This window comes from Tasmannia lanceolata, unplaced genomic scaffold, assembly GCF_043159265.1.
Source record: "Tasmannia lanceolata isolate RefF3 unplaced genomic scaffold, GAP_Taslan_0.1 ptg000002l, whole genome shotgun sequence".
In the NCBI taxonomy this organism is placed as follows: Eukaryota; Viridiplantae; Streptophyta; class Magnoliopsida; order Canellales; family Winteraceae; genus Tasmannia; species Tasmannia lanceolata.
The window spans coordinates 12,957,251-12,978,289 of record NW_027518679.1 but is presented as its reverse complement, the minus strand read 5'-3'; the positions used below and the strand labels follow the sequence as shown (position 1 = coordinate 12,978,289).

The 21,039-nt window shown below is 38.8% G+C and overlaps 1 protein-coding gene across 1 annotated transcript; it reads left to right on the top strand.

The window, feature by feature from the left end:
• The first annotated feature begins 17,572 nt into the window (after window positions 1-17,572).
• Window positions 17,573-20,329, top strand: LOC143888348 (protein FAR1-RELATED SEQUENCE 5-like). Its single transcript, XM_077392742.1, has 3 exons — window positions 17,573-20,014; window positions 20,142-20,194; window positions 20,287-20,329. The coding sequence occupies exons 1-3, from the start codon at window positions 17,573-17,575 to the stop codon at window positions 20,327-20,329; spliced, it is 2,538 nt and encodes an 845-aa protein (XP_077248857.1).
• The last annotated feature ends 710 nt before the right edge of the window (window positions 20,330-21,039 follow it).

The following is a 21,039-nucleotide window of genomic DNA, read 5'->3' as shown; positions in this document are numbered from 1 at the left end:
ATTACCAGAGAGTTAGAGGCTTAAGGACTTGAGAACCGGAGAACTGAGAAACCGAATAATCAAACAATGGGTGGACTGGAGAATTGGAAGACTGGATAACTTGAAACTGGAGAATTGAAGATTTGATGAATTGAAGAATTAAAAAACTGGAGAAGTAGAAAATTTAGGGACTGGATATTTGCAGAGCTGAAAATTGGAGAACTGGATGATTAAGGAACTCAATAGTCGGATAACTGAAGAATTAAAGAACTGAGAAGTTAAAGAGCTAGTTCACTAGGAATTGTAGAACTTGATTACTGGAAAACTGGAGAGTCAAAAATTGATAATTGGTGAACTGGGGATTAGATCGGATTGACATTTTGATTGATTCAATTGGGATTGGAATTTGATCACTGGATGTTAGGACTGGAAACTGGAAACTGGAATCTTGATCTAAACATCGGGAACCGGGAATCTAGAATGAAGACATACCGGATACTTGAATTAGAGTACTGAAACACTGGATTTTCGGACACTAGAACTGGGTGTTGGAATTGGAGTGTCGAAATACTGGGAACAGGAATACGAGTACTGGAAAATGGAACACTGGAATACTGGTGATAGGGATATTGGACACTAGAACTAGGATACTGGAATATTGGATACTGGAACTGGAGACTAAAACTGGCATAGTGAAATACTGGAACACTGGAATTGAAACTGGATACTGGATGCTGGAACCGGAATACTGGAATTGAAACTGAATACTGGACGCTGGAACTGGAATACTGGAATTGAAACTGAATATTGGATGCTGGAACTGGAATACTAGAGTACTGGATATTGGAACTGGAATACTAGAATACTGAATACTGGAACTGGAATATTGGAATACTGGATACTGGAACTGGAACTGGAATACTGGAATTGAAACTGAATACTGGATGCTGGAACTGGAATACTAGAGTACCAGATATTGGAACTGGAATACTAGAATACTGGATACTGGAACTGGAATATTGGAATACTGGATACTGGAACTGGAACTGGAATACTGGATATTGGATTCTTCTTTTGACAAGTACAGAGAAAGTTTCACTGGCTTAACCATCATTGCAGCCAAGGCTCTTCCAAGCTTATGGTGCCTTTCTAGGGTACGATCTTCTTATGGGAACTGGGCTTACTGATGTTTATGCTTTTGGACTCTTTCTGAATTGATTTTTGCTTAAATTGGATCATTTTCACTTGATTCCTGAAGTCCTTCCCTTAGGATTAGTATGACTCCGACGTAGTTATAGGGAGCTAGCTACACCGGGCCTCTTTCACCAAGACAGTCACAACATTTGACTAACTGGACAATGATCGACTCTACCCAAAAGGGAAAAATGGTAAAGACATTATTTGAGGAACGAGAAGTTTCTGAAAGAATGAGCTAAAACAAACATGAATGGATTGACTGGACTGATACAGAATGATGCTCCTGACTTAATTAACATTTTGTTTGGTAAGTCTAGCCTTTCAAAGAGTAGTTTCTCAATCGATAAACACTGGACTTTTTCTTTAAAACGGCAAAGCCTCAAGGAGTTGATTACAACTCATTCAATTGCTTAGTTTCAATGCCCCCAATTTCTAGGATGACACTTGAACTCGCTTGAACTTATTTTTGATCTTCAGTCTTAATACCGGCTGTAGCATTCTTATAATGATTCTCTTACTGTGACCAAGTCACATTTTCAGGATTTTTAACTTGGCGGACCGTGTTAGCTTTAACTTTTGCCTGAATCGTCCTTTTGGATTCTCAACTCAGCAGACTATCTCCTTAGCTTTTGCCTAAGCCGCCATTTCGGGTTTTCAACTTAGCAGGGGAATGACCTTAAATTTTGCCTAGACCACCCTTTCAGGTTTTCAATCTAGCAGATCTTCAAACTCTATTCTTTTTTTTTCTTTTTTTTTCACTTTTTGTGTTTCGGGACCTAGATCATTAATTCTGAACACCGGAAGGACTTTATAGGTAGGATAGGGCTTTTCAAAGAATGGCTTAAGGTTCAATAAAGATTTCGACCGAACCTGTGAACAGGTTGCCTACGTATCCCAGGGTAGGAATCAGGTCGTGCGTAGTTCAGGGCGAATGCCCCTAGTTTGAAGATAAATTGTTTGAAGGTTAATTGATTTTTCTTTTCTTTTCTTTTCTGGAATGATTGACTTATCTTCTTTTGGAACTTGTCCTTTTTTTTCTGGAACGATTGAATTTCTTTTCTTTTTATGATTCGACCGAACTCGGTTTAACCGAGCTGCCTACGTACGCCAGTGTAGGGATCAGGTCTCGCGTAGTTCGGGGCGGATGCCCTTAGTTTGATGGGTTTTCAAGAAAATTTCATTCAGGCTCGAAGGGTTTGCAAACCAGTATTTGTTTTGACATTGGGTTATGATTATGGGATTTGTTCGGCCAAAGGAGGCCTTCCGATGTTCAGGTTTGGAATTGATCTAAGTTGATGAGTTCTCTTTTTTATTATTTCTTTTCTTCTTCTTTTTTTCTCTTTTTTTTCGAAGTTTGACGGCATTTCCAGGTAAGAGATAATGGATCTTCTTCTTTCAAGATTCTAATATGTGCATTCGACTTTCATAGAGCGAAACTTGTTCGTTGACATCCTCTATATATGGATTTGTAACTCTTGATATTTGATGATCACTTTTCAATGCTTGCTCTTGAACTTCTTATCTTGAATTTGATGGCTTTACATTGTCACTGGTGAAACCTGTGACCAGGGCCATTGACTGGAGATATGGAGGTTGTTTCGAATCCATGCCCCTTGTATAGCATGTGATATTCACTTCATTCTTTCTTGAACCTTCTATCTGGGTCTTTCTCCTGGCATTAACGGTAGCGCTTACTGGACCATCTCTTTATTCTCGAAATGGGTTTATCAATTCCTCGCACTCTAATGTATTTCCAATAGGCGTTCACTGAATCAAAGTTTCAGTGCCAATATTTATCATTTCAATTTTCATCTTTGAGAGGCTGGGCTCGGCGCTCCTTCTCTTGCTTGAGCATAGGCTGCAACTCAAGAGGAGTTTCGTCGGCATCTTTCCTCATTCGAGGAGGGAGTATTATTCTCATTTGTTTATTAAAGTCAGAAGCGCACATTGGAATGTATAGAAAAAAGCAAATTTCATTGAATTGAAAATGAAAACATTTGATAAGACTTATCCTGAACAGACTCAGGATTCACATTCTTGACTCAAAAATAAAAGTAAGAAAAGACTCAACTGGACTAGGAATTTATTCAAACTTTTAAAAGACTGCACTCGATCACTGGACTCAACATCATGACTGGACTTAATTAAAATAACAAAAGGACTAAGACTGCTGCAATTGTTTGGCTTTGGAGGCTCGGCGAAAACTTAATCATCTTCATAACAAGTGCCTTTTAACTTCTGGTTCTTCTCTATCACTGCAACTGAACCTGAGCTTCTCAAACCCCAAGTGTCTAAACATCATCCAGCGGCGGTACAACATGGTTTTGCATAGGATTATCAGCAATATTTGGCGCTTGCTGAAATGGTAGCTTGCGCTCATCGATCAACTTCTGGATCACATGCCTCAGAGTTATATACTGATCAGTATTATGCCCCGATCCTCGATGAAAATCGCAGTGCTCTTTCGTCCTCCATGTCCTAGGGAGCGGATTAGGAGGTTCTTTAATGCGAGGTAAATAGATATCGCCGGATTCCAATCCTTGCTGTAGTATAACAGATGGTGGAAACAGAAGAGGGGTGAATTCCTTATTGGGCTTTTGCTGAGCTGCAATCCCTGATTGATTATATTTGAATATCATAGGGTTTTGTGTCTTAACTTCTTTTGAATTGGGGTTACCTCTATTGTAAACTCCTTGTGCCATTGCTTCCTCAATTTGCATACCAGCATTGTGAAGTGTTTAAAATCTGGATAATACTGAAGAGACATGTGATATTGGAGCTGAGAGGATATATTCTTCATAATCATCTGGACTTGTTCCTTTTCTGAGGGACGCTGCATCATTTGAGCCGCTAACCTTCTCCATCTCTTGACGAAAGTTAAGAATGACTCTTTTGAGTTCTGCTTGGTTCTCTCAAGATCCTTCCTAGTGATTTCGGTTCCATCATCATATTTGAATTGCTTGATGAACTGCTCTCCAATATCCTTCCATGTCCTATAACGAGTCTTGTCTAGGACCATGAACCACATTTTAGCGACCTTTGTCAGGGAAACCGGGAACAATTGAGCCATTTGCCCAGCAGATAGACCTTGAGGCTGGCACATGATAGTGAACATTTGCAAGTGTGTGATCGGACAACCCACATTGTCATATTTGTCAAAATCTGGCATCTGAAAGCTTGCGGGGAGACGAATTTTGGGAAACAATGTAAGATCACTTGGGTTGAAATCACCCTGGTCCTGAAGCTGGATGTCTTGAACTTTCCTGGTAAGACTTTCTAATTTCTCCATAACCGTCTTATCAACCGCTGACTGAGAAGGCTTACTGTGACCTTCGCTGTACTGTTCTCTTTCTAACTCTTCTTCAGTTTTATCTGGGATAGGGATGAACACTGGCTGGGCAGGTGCTGCTGAAGTAGCTGTATGGTGCATAGGCCCTTTATCTTTGGAAGACGATGGCGCCAACTTCTCGGAAAGCTGGGTCTTGATAACTGGGTTCTCCTCTTTGAGCTCTTGATGTTGCTGGAGAATTAAGGCGAGAGTATCGGTAACAGCAATAGGTGGAAGATTATCTTGGTTTTCTGCTATTGGCGAGGATGAGGATGAGAAAGGAGGAGATGCTGGGGTTCTCAGAGAAGGTGGCGGAGAGACAGATTTCCTTTCTAACCGTGAAGAAATTCGAACCCAACGAGTAGTAGGCTTAGCTATGGTGCCAAGTTCCTGTCATGGAAATAATGAACACGAGGTATATGAGCTTGACATTCATGGAGTGTTTCTTCTCAATGACTGAAAAATATTATGGAGTAAGCAAGTAATTGGGACAATAAGATGAATCCTAAATGACCAAAACATGACAATTATGACAAAATCGTATAAGGAAATGCCCCTAGTTCAAAGATCATGAGAGTGAACTCTGAAGGACTTAGCAAAATATTCTTGAAACAGGTTGCCCTTAGAGTAAGAAGAGACTAAGGGTACAAGTACGATTAGATCACCAAGGGTACAAGAATTGAAACACAATTCTTGCCAATTGAGAAAGGGAATGAAGATATAATCGAATCACACAAGAGGCGAATGATAGACACATGATCAAAAGATTAGATGAGTTTACATAAGATTGCTTTCAACGGGTAGATCAGGAATGACTAATCCTATGGGATCTTTAGAAATGATAGGATTTATATCCTAATCCCAAAGGGAAAGTTTTTAATCTTCATACATTTGAACAGTGTTACCTGAACGCATCAAAACCTATTCCTAATCTAGTGGAGTGGAGAGAGGATCTCGACTCATGATTTTGTTTGGTACCTAAGGACCGATCGTAGCCATTGGAAGATGGACTACGGCCTAATCTAGACACAAATGGGTAGGATATCCTAAACTAGGCTCACACACGTGATGCACGTGTGTTCGTATACTACATGCATGTGTGGGTTAATTTAGGGGTAAGGCCAAGAGTTCCCTTAGCGCGAATCCGTGCTCAATATACTGTACCAGTGTCCGGTGTATCAGTACTAGAACAAGAGATCCGTTTACGTACCATAAAGGTACTACTAGGCTAAGAGTGGAATGCTTCTCTAGCACAGAGGCACCAGGTGATGAAATCCCAGTCAACCATGCTAGATAACACTCCGGGTTCCTAAAATAGGATGTGTGTGCATGTGAGATGCAAGTGATGTAAGTGTGTGCAATATGTTTGCGCAATCTATGATGCCTTCAGGTTTTGTTAGATTAAATTTGAGTAAAATGTGATGAGAAAATAAAACATACAAACTAATCTAACAAGTATATAAGAGATAGAGTTTTCATGAGCCAGTTAAATTAAATTCAAATGAGTTATCCTTTGAAGTTTTAATGAAGTTAGGTGGTCCCCAGCAGAGTCGCCAAACTGTGGGACCCGATCCCGCGAGAGGGGTGAGGCGCGCGAGGCGCTACACTCTCTCTTGGTCTCTCGTACCCACGCAAATGGCGTGTGCTTTTTATTTTTGATTTTAATTACCCAACCAAGCAGGCATCAACCAAGCCATAGGGTGCAAACAAACGTGCAACCAGTACCCATAAGGGCAGGGGTAAGCCGCCGAGCCTAGCAAGGTGTGATTTAATTCATCTTTTCCGTGAACTTGGGATCACTAAGGCAATCCGAATTCCACACAAAAGAGAGTGACAGAGTCGCCACCTAGATGCGGGATCTAGGACCCATAATTGACCAGAAATCTAGACTCGTTACCTGGTTACGAGAATAGAAGGTATGGGGAGTTACCACCACATGCATCATTCCTGCCCGATAATCGGTCTTCAATTCCAAAAGTTAACTCTTTTGAATTTCTTTTAAATGGCTCATTTAACTCTATATTAATGTGCAAACTATGTGACATGCATCCTAAGATCTAATTTCAATGTAATTCCTAAATGTGTATCTTAATTTTCTTAATTTGTTTGAATTCAATCTAAGTGAAAGTTCTCATAAAATTCTAATTTCATGGAAAGTCCTAAGTGATTTAATTACTTTTAATTTAAGGATTAATGTACAAAACCCCACTTATGTGTGGAGACGACTCGTTATTGGTATGCCATCAAGCATCCAAGCTGCCTACGTACCCAAGCCTCACTGGGATCAGAGTCGACATAGTTCGGTGTACCTAAACTAAGCTACTTATGCCTAACTCATCTAAGACACCGATCTAGACTGGATTGAATGTTTCAACAATTTTAAGAGAAGTTATTTAATTCAAGTTGAAGATTTTATTATCCTAGGACTTCATCTAAGATGCTATATGATCCTATCTAAGTGCAAGTTGTCCCTTAGACTAATACAGGTGAACCTACATCCTAAGTAACTAGGCTTGTCCTATGAGAAGAGATGGTAACTAGTGTAACTAGATCTATGGCACGGTTGCTATCCATAGCAAACGGCCGTGATGAGGCTGGACTCCTAACTCTAGGACTCCCTAAAACCTAGGACATGACATGACGTAAGTGTTCCCAAATGGGGCTCTAATGGTTCTTATGATGGAAACCGCAATCCAACGGTTCCGAAAGACATGAGGTAAATTGATTCAATTTGTTGAAGTTAATGATTTGCAGATTTCAAGGATTTTCGGTTCCTAAACCTCTAAGGAATACCAAAGGCTCTATGGTTCGCAAGCTTTAGCCTTGAATCACAACCATGGAAGGGAATCGTGCTCTCAACCCTCGTATAATTTAGCATGTAAGTTATAGTATCTTATTGCCTGGCATATTTCTCAGGATTTCCGTGGACAGTGGACCTCGGAGCCAATAACATACTATAATTTATGCACTCCAATTATGCTGGATCGATCGCAATTAGTATACGATTATGGTTACGATCTCGGCATCTAAACTATCCTAGTAGGGTCATTTTACAAAGAAAATCTAAGACTCCTAAGGTTTCTGTTTCAGCGGCTTAAGGAATGAATACGTGACAGAAAATTAAAGTTCCCTGGAAGTTTTCATAATGATTTTGGTTAATTTAGATTTTTAATAGATTTTATCAATTTCAGATCACATTGATGATTTTAGAAATGAACTCATTGCAAAATAATTCAAAATAAATTAAAATTTCTACACTAACAAGATATCAATAAATATAGCTTACTGGAAAACGTTTATGGATTTTTATATTAATTTGCTATTACTTTCTGATTTAACAATAAGGAGACCAGATTGTTAAAATTACAAAGAAACCCTTAGAAATAGAAATCTAAATCAATTGAAATTTCTACAATAACAAGGTATGAATGATTATAGTATACTGTAAAACTTCCATGAATTTTAGATACGATTTACTATCAATTTCAAATTTTTAAAGATTCAGATCAGATTGTGAATTTACACAGCATCCCCTAGGAAACAAATTCCAAATCAATTGAAACTTTTACAGTAACATGGTATTTGTAATATAAGACTACTGGAAAGGTTTTGAAAATTTTAATCATGAATTGATATTAATAAAAAATCTCACAAAATTTGGTTGTTTCAAAAGAAAATATCAAACGATATACCAAATAGAATTCTAAAATGATTAAAAATTCGTGGCAGAATGTATCCGCATCGTATTATTTTACTACGAAATTTTATTAATTTTAGAACTTATTTGGTATATTTTCCATTTTTCTTTTTCAAAAAGATGTCTTTTAAGAGTTTTCTATTTTTTAAACATGATTTTTGAGAAAATTATGACTTTGAAAGATGTCCTTTAACATTGCTATGATATGATGAACACAAGAAAATTATAATATTCTAAGAAATAGATCATCCTAAGATAGCTGTTTTTTCCAATTTCTTAATATCCCGGTCATTAATTCAAATTAAATTTCAATCTTCATTCAAATTCTGGAAATCCTTAGATCCAAAGTCTGATCCAATCCAATAGTTCTTTTAGTCCCATTAAATAGATCATTGCATTAAATTTTGAGACGAATCGGACTTCAAAACACTCATGTAAACCCGATTTTGAGCCAACCCATATATTATTGAATTAAATAAGCATAAATACTAAAACCATGCAAAAATACGTAAAAAAATACGGAATAATTCTAGCAAAATCTGAGAAGAATGAACCTACCTTTGGTGGCGATCCGAGCCGAATCCGAAACCACGAGAGTCCGAGGATGATGATTTGATGCCGAAATTCCGAGATTGAATCCGAAAGCTTCTCCCAATGTTTGTGAAAAATATCTTTTCCTTCCCCAAATGTGAATCAAATGATGATCAAGCTTCAGTGGAGAGAGAGAGAGACGTTGAGAGATGAGAGAGAGAGCTTGAGAGAGGGGAGATTTTTTAGAGAGAACCGAGTGAAGGTGAGAGATTTTGAGAGAGAGCCGAGTGAGGGTGAGGATGAGAGAGGGCTGTAGAGAGGGTGAGAATGAGAGAGGGCTGTAGAGAGTGCTGTAGAGAGGGATGAGAGAGAACCGAGTGAGGGTGAGAATGAGAGAGATAGAGACGTTGAGAGATGAGAGATAGCTTGTTGTTGAGAGATGAGAGAGACCCGAGTGAGGGTGAGAATGAGAGAGAGCTTGATAGACGAGAGAGAGCTTGCGAGATGAGAGAGAGCTTGTGGAGATGGAAAAGAGACGAGAGCTCCTTTACCGACCGTTCCTGAAAAATAAAAAATCCCCTCAAAAGTCACTCTCGTAATGGGATCCAAGAGTGTGAGAATCGGCTCTTGAGAGATGGGGGGATTAGAAAGGATATATGGCTCCCATCGAGTGATGTAGCAACCCCAAAAGAATTGGACGCCCACCCCTCTCTCTTTCTTTCTTTTTTTACTACCTTTTATCCATTTATATTGGTGACATTAGATCAAGAAAATCAAGAAAAGAAACCGAATTCTCTAAAAGTATCCACGTCCAATCAGGGATGAGTTACTATTTTTCTTTGAGGAAGTGAGCTGAATTCGAGGTAATTATGCACCATCTTTGGCAACTTCTTTAATCTCCATTTATCATGTCCATTAATACACTTAGAGGAGAATGGAAGTTATTGATTTCACTATTCAAAATACCTCATATTGAGACCATCTTGACCGTCCAAATAGTAGATAAATGTCGCTTATTTTTGGAACCACCAGTGAGCTACTAATTTGGACAGCCAATGCTCTTTATTCCATATGGAAAATTTTCAAGGCACCTGTTTCAATGAAATAAATTAGAAAAACTAATTAAAATAGTAAGATTCCCTTGAAGGCTTGTGATGGTAAACCATAATGAAAATAGGAGTTTCCTTGGACAAGTATACGGTCAATAAGGAAAGCTACAACAATGGCCTCATTGGCGTTGGAAAGAGAATCACATGTGGGTCCCTTATTCCACTTGTGTTTGAATGAATTTCCATTTTGGAATTAAATTCAATGATTTTCAAAAATGATATGCCCCTTTCTTCTAAGTTGACCGAATTCAAGATTCAATATTTTAACTCCTTGAAAATGGTTGGAATCATGTGGTGGGTCCACACATGTTGGACGCATGTTGGCCCCCCCACCAAATGGTCGAAACACACAGTAGGCCCCTCCTTTCAAATCAATCTTGATATGCGGGCCCCACAAGGCCAAAATTCATTTCTACATTGAAAACAATGTGTGAGCCCATTTAGTCTTACCCAAACACAATCACTCTACAAGGCTAGAATTAGAGTGTAAGTCACATTCTTCAATGATCCTAGATCCTTGATCTAGTGGTTGGGTAAAACCTTTTTGATATAATTTATAAGTGGGCCCCACCGGCATTGACCGAATTTGGGAATCTTCTTCAAGTGACCGAATCATAGTCTTCGCCTAATAGCTACCCCTACCGTCCAATTTATGGGCCAAAAATGTAAATTGGTCGCGCTCATTAAATCTGTTCCATGGGATGATCCAAATCGTCCAATTTGACGAGCCACGACCTTAAGTTTTAATTTTTCACAATAATGGGCCCTTACCAGATTGGCAAAAATACACTATGCCCACCATAGAAATTGATCTTGCTTATTGGATCCAAATATAATCAAAACTCATACATTTCATTAAAAACAATGCAGGGCGCACCTGCTTGATCCCATAACATCTGAAACGTTCAATGCGGGCCCACCCAATGAGTCCAAATTCTCTCTTGTTCAGATTCTTATAAATAACCCTCTTCAACACTTGGCGGGAAAATACAAGACATGGCGAAAATGACCGAAAAGATTTAAAAATGTAAAAGAATGACGCAGAAAGGAGAGACACTAGAAAACCGATAGAAAAAAATCTCTAACTTCTTTGTTGATTAAAGCGGAGCAAAATGGGGGTGTCTACAGTCCTGTGATCCACAGGGTCAGCCCGGGCAAAAAGCACAGAGCAGCACAAGAGCAGCAACACATGTCTCACTGTTGCCTGGACCGATGCAATCTCATCTGATCTGGACTCTGCCCTGATAACATCTGCAATCTCACCAAATCTCGCCCAAGCACCGGAAAACCTTCAACCTTCGACCTCCTCCTGCGAATGCCAGTCTACCTGTATTCTATCCCCTATAAGGCTTAGGCTCAATGCCAATGCTAAATCCTTGACATCAAAGGGGACTAATATGCCACCTATTTTAAATGCCCTCGACTTTGGTATCCAAGATCCGCACGAGGACGGTCACTATTGCCTTGTGCAATTCAGACCTTCTAGAATAAGCAAGGACCGAAATGGGCTGCTCTCTAATATATCAGTATGTGCTTTCCTCAACTCAAGGGACCTGAAGAAGTCGTGAAACTTAGAGGGGCGGCATCTGGACTTAGCATAAGACGCTTGCAAAACAAACCATTATCAGATATATACAATATTTTAAAAAATACAAGGCTTAAAAGAATAACGGAGGCATTACCATGGTTTGATAAGATGATCACTAGGTGGAAAAGATGGAATCAAATCCAATAAATCAGATTTGTACCTGTTCAGACAGAATGTGATGAAAAAATGTTAACAACTGATTTAAACCAACTGATTTCTCAAATATTAGGGGTTTAAACCAATTATTTCTCATAAATTATTGGTTTAAACCATTGATTTTTCAAGATTTGGGGGTTTAAACCATTGTTTTTCAAAACTGAGGGGCTGATTTCCGAAATAGAAGGGGTTTAAACAAATGATTTGTCCTAAATTATTGATTTAAACAATTTATTATTCAAGATTTAGGGGTTTAAACCAATAAAGTGTGAGAAATTATTTGTTTAAACCATATATTTTTGAAAAATTACGGGTTTTCTCAACTGATTTTCAAAAAAATAGAGGTTTTAACCAATGATTTATAAGAAACATTGGTTTAAACCATCATTTTTCAAAACTTAAGGGTTGTTTTCCGAAATACAAGGGATTCAAGCTGTTTTTCGAAATAGAAGGGATTCAAACCAATGATTTTTCAAACATTATTGGTTTAAACCATTTATTATTCAACATTTAAGGGTTTAAACCAATAATGTGTGAGAATTATTGGTTCAAACCATACAGTTCCCAAAAATTAGGGGTTCTCTAAATTGAATAGTGGTTTTAACAAAATATTTCTATCAAATATTGGTTGAAACCATTATTTTTCAAAACTTAGGGGCTGATTTCGTAAATATAGTGTTTTCTCAACTAATTTGGGAAAATATAGGGTTTCCTAAACTCATTTTCTCAATTTTAAACCAATGATTTCTAACAAATTATTGGTTTAAACCAAACCTTGGGGGTTTAAACACAAAATTTGTGAAAAAATTGGAAGCAATTAGGGGTTTAAACCAAACTTTAGGGCTCGAAACCATACATTTCTAAGAAATTAGGGGTTCAAACAAAACTTTAGGGCTTTAAACCATGTATTTCTAAAAAACATAGGGTTTTAAACCAAACTTTAGGGCTTTGAACCAAAGATTTCTAAAAAAAAAAGGATTTTAGTTGCTGATTTTTCAAACTGAAAGAGAGAGTACCAACCCTAACTTATTGGTTTGAGTCTAAACTGATTTGGGAAAATTATAGGGTTTTCTAAACTGATTTTCCAAACTATACGGTTTCTCAACTGATTTGGGAAAATTATAGGGTTTTCTAAACTGATTTTCCAAAATATAGGGTTTTCTCAACTGATTTGGGAAAATATAGGATTTTCTAAACTGAATTTCTAAACCAAACTTGGGGGTTTAAACCAATAATCTATGAAAAATTTGGAAAAAATTAGGGGTTTAAACCAAACTTTAGAGCTTTAAACCATAGATTTCTAAAAAAAATAAGGGTTTAAACAACTGAGAGGGAGAGACTACCAACCTGTGAGAGGAGGTTCGCTCAGAATCAGAGGCTACTAGAGAGAGGTGCACGGACCTGCGGGGCATTGTGGCCCTCTAATGGACGGTTGGGATCATCCCATGAGAGAAAGAGGGCATTGTGGCCCTCTAATGGACGGTTGGGATCATCCCATGAGAGAGAGAGAGGGGCATTGTGGCCCTCTAATGGATGGTTGGGATCATCCCATGAGAGAGGAGGCATTGTGGCCCTTTAATGGATGGTTGGTATCATCCCATGAGAGAGAGAGGGGGCATTGGGGCCCTCTAATGGACGGTTGGGATCATCCCACGAGAGAGAGAGAGAGAGAGAGAGAGAGAGAGAGAGAGAGAGAGAGAGAGGGCATTGTGGCCCTCTAATGGACTGTTGGGATGATCCCATGAGAGAGAGAGAGGCATTGTGACCCTCTAATTGATGGTTGGGATCATCCCATGAGAGAGAGAGAGAGAGGGTATTTTTGTCCTAAACAGACGCAAACCAGTCACCATCACTCTAGATTGGTTATTTTCAAGTCTCCCCCCTTGACAGGTCATTGTCATATCAAAGCCCTTTTTTTAGTCATATTCTCAATTATAAAGAGACGGTCTCCAAAACAAAGAATTAATACTGTTTTGCCGATTTTAGCTGCCTCAAAGGCACCGTGAAGCCCTGTTTCAGAAAGTATGGTGGCGCCCATTTCTTACGATCATCCAGACTGTTCATTTGATGGGCCACAACGTAAAATAAGCTGTACGCATGGTAAGAAGTGGCCTCACCACTGTACTTTCTAAAAAATACACCTCCTCTCAATCTGGACTGTCCATTTGTCTTATACGAAGGAAAATCCCTCCATGTGGTACACGTGTTTGGTGAATAGGACGGTTGATCCGATGGGCCACACTGAGAGGCCTGAATCTGGTCCAATTGGCCAAATGAAGATCTCATTAGCAAGAAATGGCTTGGAGACATCTTGAAAGAACTACATTTTTTTATCACCCTTGATTAAGGGGATCATCAGATTAGAGTAGGGCCTGGGTATTACGAAACCTATCTTGGACAGGTAACCTCACAGAATAGGAAACAGATCTTACCCTTTCCTCGTATCATAATTACTAATTACCTCCTCTTTCTAATTCTCTTCCCATATGATCAACCCCGTATGATCATCCTAACCCAATCAAAGGTGGAGGGGAAAATGTACACACAATATGTGTCCTTGTTTCAGCCCATTTTTTCCCTCCACAAATGGCAGGGTTAGGATGATCCTTTAGTGCTGATTTTTGGTACACACCCTATATGTGGAAGGGCCTTCCAAATGAATGCTTTGGATCCCCCAAAAATGTGGGGCCACATGTGTTTTTGAGCTATTGCTTAGATAAGCTTATCTAAGTGATAGCTCAGGATTACTTTCTCTATATATATATGAGAAAAGTGTTCCTAAGCTATAGCTTATCTGAGCTATAGCTCAAAAACACATGTGGCCCTACATTTTTTGGGGGATCCAAAGCATTCATTTGGAAGGCCCTTCCATGGATAGGGTGTGTACCAAAAATTAGCCCTTAGGATCATCCTCACCCAATCAAAGGTGTAGTGGAAAATGGACAAACACTGTGTGTCCATGTTTCTGCCCATTTTTTCCCTCAACAGATGGCAGGGTTAGGATGATCCTATAGGGCTGATTTTTGGTACACACCCTATCCATGGAAGGGCCTTCCAAATGAATGCTTTGGATCCCCAAAAAATGTGGGGCCACACGTGTTTTTGAGCTGTAGCTTAGATAAGCTTATCCAAGCTATAGCGTAGGAACACTCTCCTCTCTCTCTCTAGCTAATCTATGCTTATCTAAGCTATAGCTCAAAAACACATGTGGCCCCACATATTTATGGGGATCCAAAGCATTCATTTGGAAGGCCCTTCCATGGATAGGGTGTGTACCAAAAATCAGCCTTATAGGATCATCCTAACCCAATGAAAGGTGGAGTGGAAAATGGACCAACAATGTGTGTCCATGTTTTTGCCCCTTTTTCCCTCAACAGATGGTAGGGTTAGAATGATCCTATAGGGCTGATTTTTGTACACACCCTATCCATGGAAGGGCCTTCCAAATGAATGCTTTGGATCCCCAAAAACATGTGGGGCCACATGTGTTTTTGAGCTATAGCTTAGATAAGCTTATTATATATAGGGAAAAGGTTTCTAAGGTATCGCTCATCCTGAGCAGCCCTCTAAATACCCTATCTCCCATAGTCGGTTGACTCATCCACCCCATTAGTTTTGTAGGTTATAGGTAGGATTATGGTTATGGTTAGGGTTAGGGTTATGGGTTATGGTTATGGTTATGATTAGTGGAGGTTTTCAAATAGATGGCTAGTAATTATTTGGGTTATGGTTAGGGTTATGGGTTATGTTTTTTAGTAACACATAATCTATGTGAGGTTCTATAGAATGAATGGGTTGGATGAGTGAAGCTACATGGAGATGGTGTTTTATAGAGGGCTGCTCACCCTGCGCAATACCTCATAAACCTCGCCCCCCCCCCCCACACACACACACACATATATATATATATATATATATATATATATATATATATATATATATATATATATATATATATATATATAATAGTGTTCCTGCGTAGCTGCTCAGAATAGTGTTTATGCTTCAAAAACTCATGTGGCCCACATTTTTGTGGTGATCCAAAGCATTCATTTGAAAGGCCCTTCCATGGATAGGGTGTGTACCAAAAATCAGCCCTATAGGATCATCCTAACCCAATCAAAGGTGGAGGGGAAAATGGACAGACACTGTTTCTGACCATTTTTTCCCTCTACAAATGGTAGGGTTACGATGATCCTAAATGGCTCATTTTTTGTACACACCCTATTTATGGAAGGGCCTTCAAAATGAATGCTTTGGATCAACCCAAAAATGTGGGGCCACATGAGTTTTTGAAGCAGCTGCTCAGATAAGCTATCTGAGCGGCTGCGCAGGAACACTTTTCTCATATATATATATAGAGGAAAAAGAGTATATGCTTGAAGCGCATCTGAGTAGGTACGCTTGAAGAAAGAGAGAGCTTCTTATTGGCTGTAAAAGGTGGGCCCAATCGCGTGATTTAAAAAAAGAGGAGCGGCGTTATGGAGGGTGCGTCTTGGACGTACCCTCGAAAAAAAAAACAAAACCCTTTCTCCTACAATCTCTCTGTTGGGAATTTTGGGCAAAACAAAACCCCTTCTCCTACAATCTCTCTGTTGGGAATTTTGGGCAAAACAAAAAATCCTAAACCTCTCTCTCTCTCTCTCTCTCTCTCTCTCTCTCTCTCTCTCTCTCTCTCTCTCTCTCTCTCCTCCGGCCTCTCTTCCATCCGGCGGAGCTTCTCGACGGCGGAGGAAGACCCTAAACCCCATAACCAGGTGCGTTTCTTTCTTCATCTGCAGTGTATCTCTTCTTTTTTTTCTTTTTTAGCAGCCCTAAATGAAGTTATTTTCGTTAAATAGGGTTTACATGAAGATTTTCTTTTTGTTTTAGATTTGGGCAAAATAGTGTATATGCCTCCTTTAATCTGGTATTTTTTTTTCGATTTTCTCTCTCTGAAATAGGGTTTAATTTTTACATAAGAAAGAGGGTTTTTTCTCCCTGGAAAAAGAGGGCTTCATCTTCTAGATTTTGCTGAAAAAGAGGGCTGTTTAATTTTTACCATGTCACGAGCTCATATCGCTAATGAAATTTCCAGTAATTTTTGTGAAGGTGAGAAGCATATTCCATAGCTGGTTTCTCAATAATGAGATTTCCAGTAATTTTGCCAATGGCAAGTCATTCCAAATATAGTAACGCAAACAGGAACCAACATACAAGCTCAAATAGCTGTGAATTTTCTAAACTAAAGATTTGGTAATATTTTATAAGGTTCATCAAGTTCATATTATTATATTATTTAATAACATGTTTTTAGTGTTTATGAGTTCACTGAAGAAGGAAGAAGATGATAAGAAAGAACTAAGTTTATCTTACGGAACACAAGCAGAATGAAACTAGCTAGTTCTTCCCCTGCATATTGCCCATATGATGCTGCGCGTTCATCTGCAAAATGAGACAATTGTAGCATGTAGTCAGCTCCCATCTATTATTATACAGAACCAACAGAAACTAGAGAACAACAGATTTTCTTCATTTTATTTTCAAGGTAGCTGGATGAGCCCAGAACCTCATGGCAGTGACACAAAGCACCTAGAAACCACAATGTGAATACCATTCAAATATCATTGGGTTAATCTAATATCATCTACAGTGAATTGGCCTCAATCCCAGCTTTACATCCTATTTGAGAACTGTTCATTCGATAAACAGGTGATTCATAACCTATGTGTGATTTGTAAAATGATTGAAATTACATGAGTCTTGGCATCAAGGACTACTGAGCCTATATAGGGGAAAAGAACAACAAAAACAAAATAGAATTTACAAGTTTATCATGTAAGAGATGGCTAAGTCATGCAATGAGTGGAGTAATATTGAGCCAATATATGTCCCTGTCAGCAATACAACATAAAAAAAAAGTGATTATCTTTATCATCTATTCTTGTCTCTGATTTTCTTAGTTGTACATTTAACTATTTCTATGTTGTATTTTTTAGGTATAAAAAATGGATCCATCTATTGACGAAGTAGATGCAAATGGTTTAATTGAGTTTGGCGATGGGTTTAATCTCTGTGATGCTAATTTAGTGTGGGATGGGACTATAGTTGAGGAACATTATGAGGTGAATCTCAATGATGTTGAGCTAGTATTGGAGGCTAATGATGGGAAAGACGGAGATGAGGGTTGTAGTCACGAACTTACTAGTCCCAACGAGGTTGCCGGTGAGAAAAGTGTTATGAATAAGCCGTTTGTGGATCAAGTTTTTGGAACTTGGGAAGCTGCATATGAGTTCTACAATAATTATGCGTACGCTACTGGTTTTGGACTACAAATATCTAGTACAATGAAGTCAAATATAATGAAGAAGGTGATATCGAGACAGTTTGTATGTGACAAAGAGGGACAGAAAAGGGTTAAGGAGAAGAGAGATGATGTTAAGGAGTTGAGGGAGCGTCGGCTTACCAGAATGAATTGTAAAGCGAAGATGATCATCAAGTTCAGAGATAATCAGTGGAAAATTACAACTTTCGACGACATCCATTCTCATGAGCTTACTTCCCCACTTAAAAGGCAAATGCATCATTCACATAGTCAGTTCCGTAATAACAAAAGTTGTAAGAATTTGATTGAACAGCTCGGCGAAAGCAATTTCAAGCCTGCTCAGATAAAAAACGCCATCAACTCTACTTCCAATGCTCCCGTGGTCTCAACAAATCAAGTTATTGCCCATTTGAGAGCACTTAGGGAGAACAATATGGGTAAAGAAGCGGTGACAGTGGCAAACCATTTCCCAAAGAGAAAGTCTGAAGACCCGAACTTCTATTTCGAGTTGGAGTTAGACGCGAATGACACTTTGCGTTCGATGTTCTGGGCCGATTTAAGGGCGAGAGAAGCATACCTTACCTTTAGTGACGTGATCATATTTGATGTCACTTATAAAACGAACAGGTTTAAAATGCCGTTTGCACCGTTCACTAGAGTTAACCATCATAGACAGTCGACTCTATTTGGATGTGCACTTCTTGCAGACGAGAGAGAGGAGACTTTCACTTGGTTATTTGAGCAGTGGCTCACGTGTATGTTTGGTAAAGCTCCAGGTGCTATAATAACTGATATGGACGGAGTTATGCGAAATGCAATTAGGAAAGTGTTTCCACAGACCAGACATCGGTTTTGTTCGTGGCACATAAAGAAGCATCTCCTTGAGCATGTTGCAGACATGAGAGATGCCGACAGTGATTTCTACAAGGATTACAATCATTGGTTTTTTAGGAGGGAAATAGAGAATTTTGAGTCAGAATGGAAAACTTTGGTTGATAAATATGATATTGATGAAAGTCATTGGTTAGGAAAAATGTGGGATCTCCGTGAGCATTGGGTCCCCGCCTATTGGAGAGACACATTCACAGCAGGAATGACATATAGTCAACGGAGTGAAAGCATAAATTCCTTCTTTGATGGTTATGTTAACCAGAACACCTCCTTAGTTGAATTCTTGGGTCAATATGATAAGGCACTGGTTGAGCAACGTAAAGCTGAATCCGAAGAAGATTTTAAGTCTAAAAATACAATTGCCAAATTGAAGATAACCAGCCCATTGGAACGAAAGGCTGGGGAATTCTATACGAAGAAGATGTTCACCATATTCCAAGATGAGATGATGGGTAATTTTGCCTTATGGAAAGACAAGTTGGGAAAGAACGGTAATGTTGTGGAATACAGTATAGGAATTAGGACAAATGATAAGAAGAAATACTTCAGGGTTTTGTTTGACAGTTCTAACGATGTAACTGTGAGATGTCAATGTGCTAAGTTTGAGAGGGAAGGAATATTATGCAGACATATCATTCATGTTATGGATAGAAAGCAAGTACCTACTATCCCTAAACGCTATTTATTAAAGAGATGGTCAATTGATGCAAGTTATCGAGCTGTGGGCACAACATCTGTAACCCAAGGAGATACTAGTCGCGTGAATGGACTGAAGAGGTGGTGCCTAATGTCAACATGGCAGCAACTGATTGAAAAAGTTGGTAATGACGAGATTCTCTTCAAGAAGATGACTGATTTTTGTACGGAGCTTGCTGTAGAAGTTGAAAAGAAGGAGAAGGAGATTGTCTCTCCGCAGAGTGACTTGGTAATAGTTGGTAGCCAAGTGCAGTCAAACATTGGTCCTAGTCAAATACCTCAGTCAAACATTGGTCCTAGTCAAATACCTCAGTCAAACATTGGTCTCAGTCAAATACCTCAGTCAAACATTGATTCCAGTCAAATACCTGGGTTTACAATTCATGACCCCGAAGTTGTAAGGACGAAAGGCAGGCCGAAGCGCGCAACGCGTCATGTATTTGGCATAGAGGCCACTCAAGCACAAAAACAGCAACGCCAGTGCAAAAAATGTGGGGAATATGGACATTACAGAACAAGTTGTCCAAAAAGGGCTAAGGTGAAACAAAATATGGTTATTACTCTTGTCATTTTATTATGCTTCGCATTTTTTTCTTATTTGTTTAAATATCTACTACTGTGCTTGCTAACAGGTGGGTGGAAATGAGAACAAGCTGTGAATATAGGTAGCTGGAAATTTCAATGGAGAAACTAAAGGTGGAGAAGCATCACATTTGAGGTAAGTGTTATTATTCTTCAAATTACTGTCAATTCTAATCGGGGTAGTTCTCTTTCATAACTGCTAATTTTTTTTTGCCTCTGGTGTTCCAGGATTCATGTATCAGGTTGCAGACTAGTGGTTGCAAAGAATTAGTGATCATTTGTCAAGGGAGACTTTTTTTTTTTGAGATGGTTTTGTCAACGGACACTTGGTTATTGTTGTGAACTTCGTTATTGTTTGGTAAACCGGGGTGAATTTATCTTTCCATTTTTCTATTATCAAACATAGCAGGTTATTAGACAGATCCACTGTAGTTTCTGCAATCTTGACAGGTCAGTTCAAAGTTTTGGTTTGCTATATGAACTGCTAATTTTGCATTTTTGATGAATAATTTATAAGAAAATTTGGTTGGGTGAATTTTTTACAGGATGGATGCACATATTTTTCTGAATTTGATGGTAGTGACCCTAAATTAGGCGTACAAAATAAAGTGGGGGCCACTTGCTTAATGATCCAAACCATCTATTTCTTGGGCTTTGCTAGGGATGGGAAATGGAGATAAATTCCCCTTTTACTGGATGATTTTAACACTCCAATAGGGATGGGTTTTGCTCAGTCGCCCATCAGATTTTGATCATTGAGTCATACTTTCCTCGTTATTTTTTCTTAGAAAATATGCACATCCATCATATAAGAATCAGCCCATATTTGGCTATCATGATTTTTTTTCCATGCAATATTAGTTCCACCCAAATGGTGAAGCAGGGCATGAGAAAGACAAGAGGGTATGTGTGAGAAGTGAGTAAACACCAAACAAAAACAAAAAAACTATACTCAAAATTTTCCTTTTTTTTTTTGGCCTC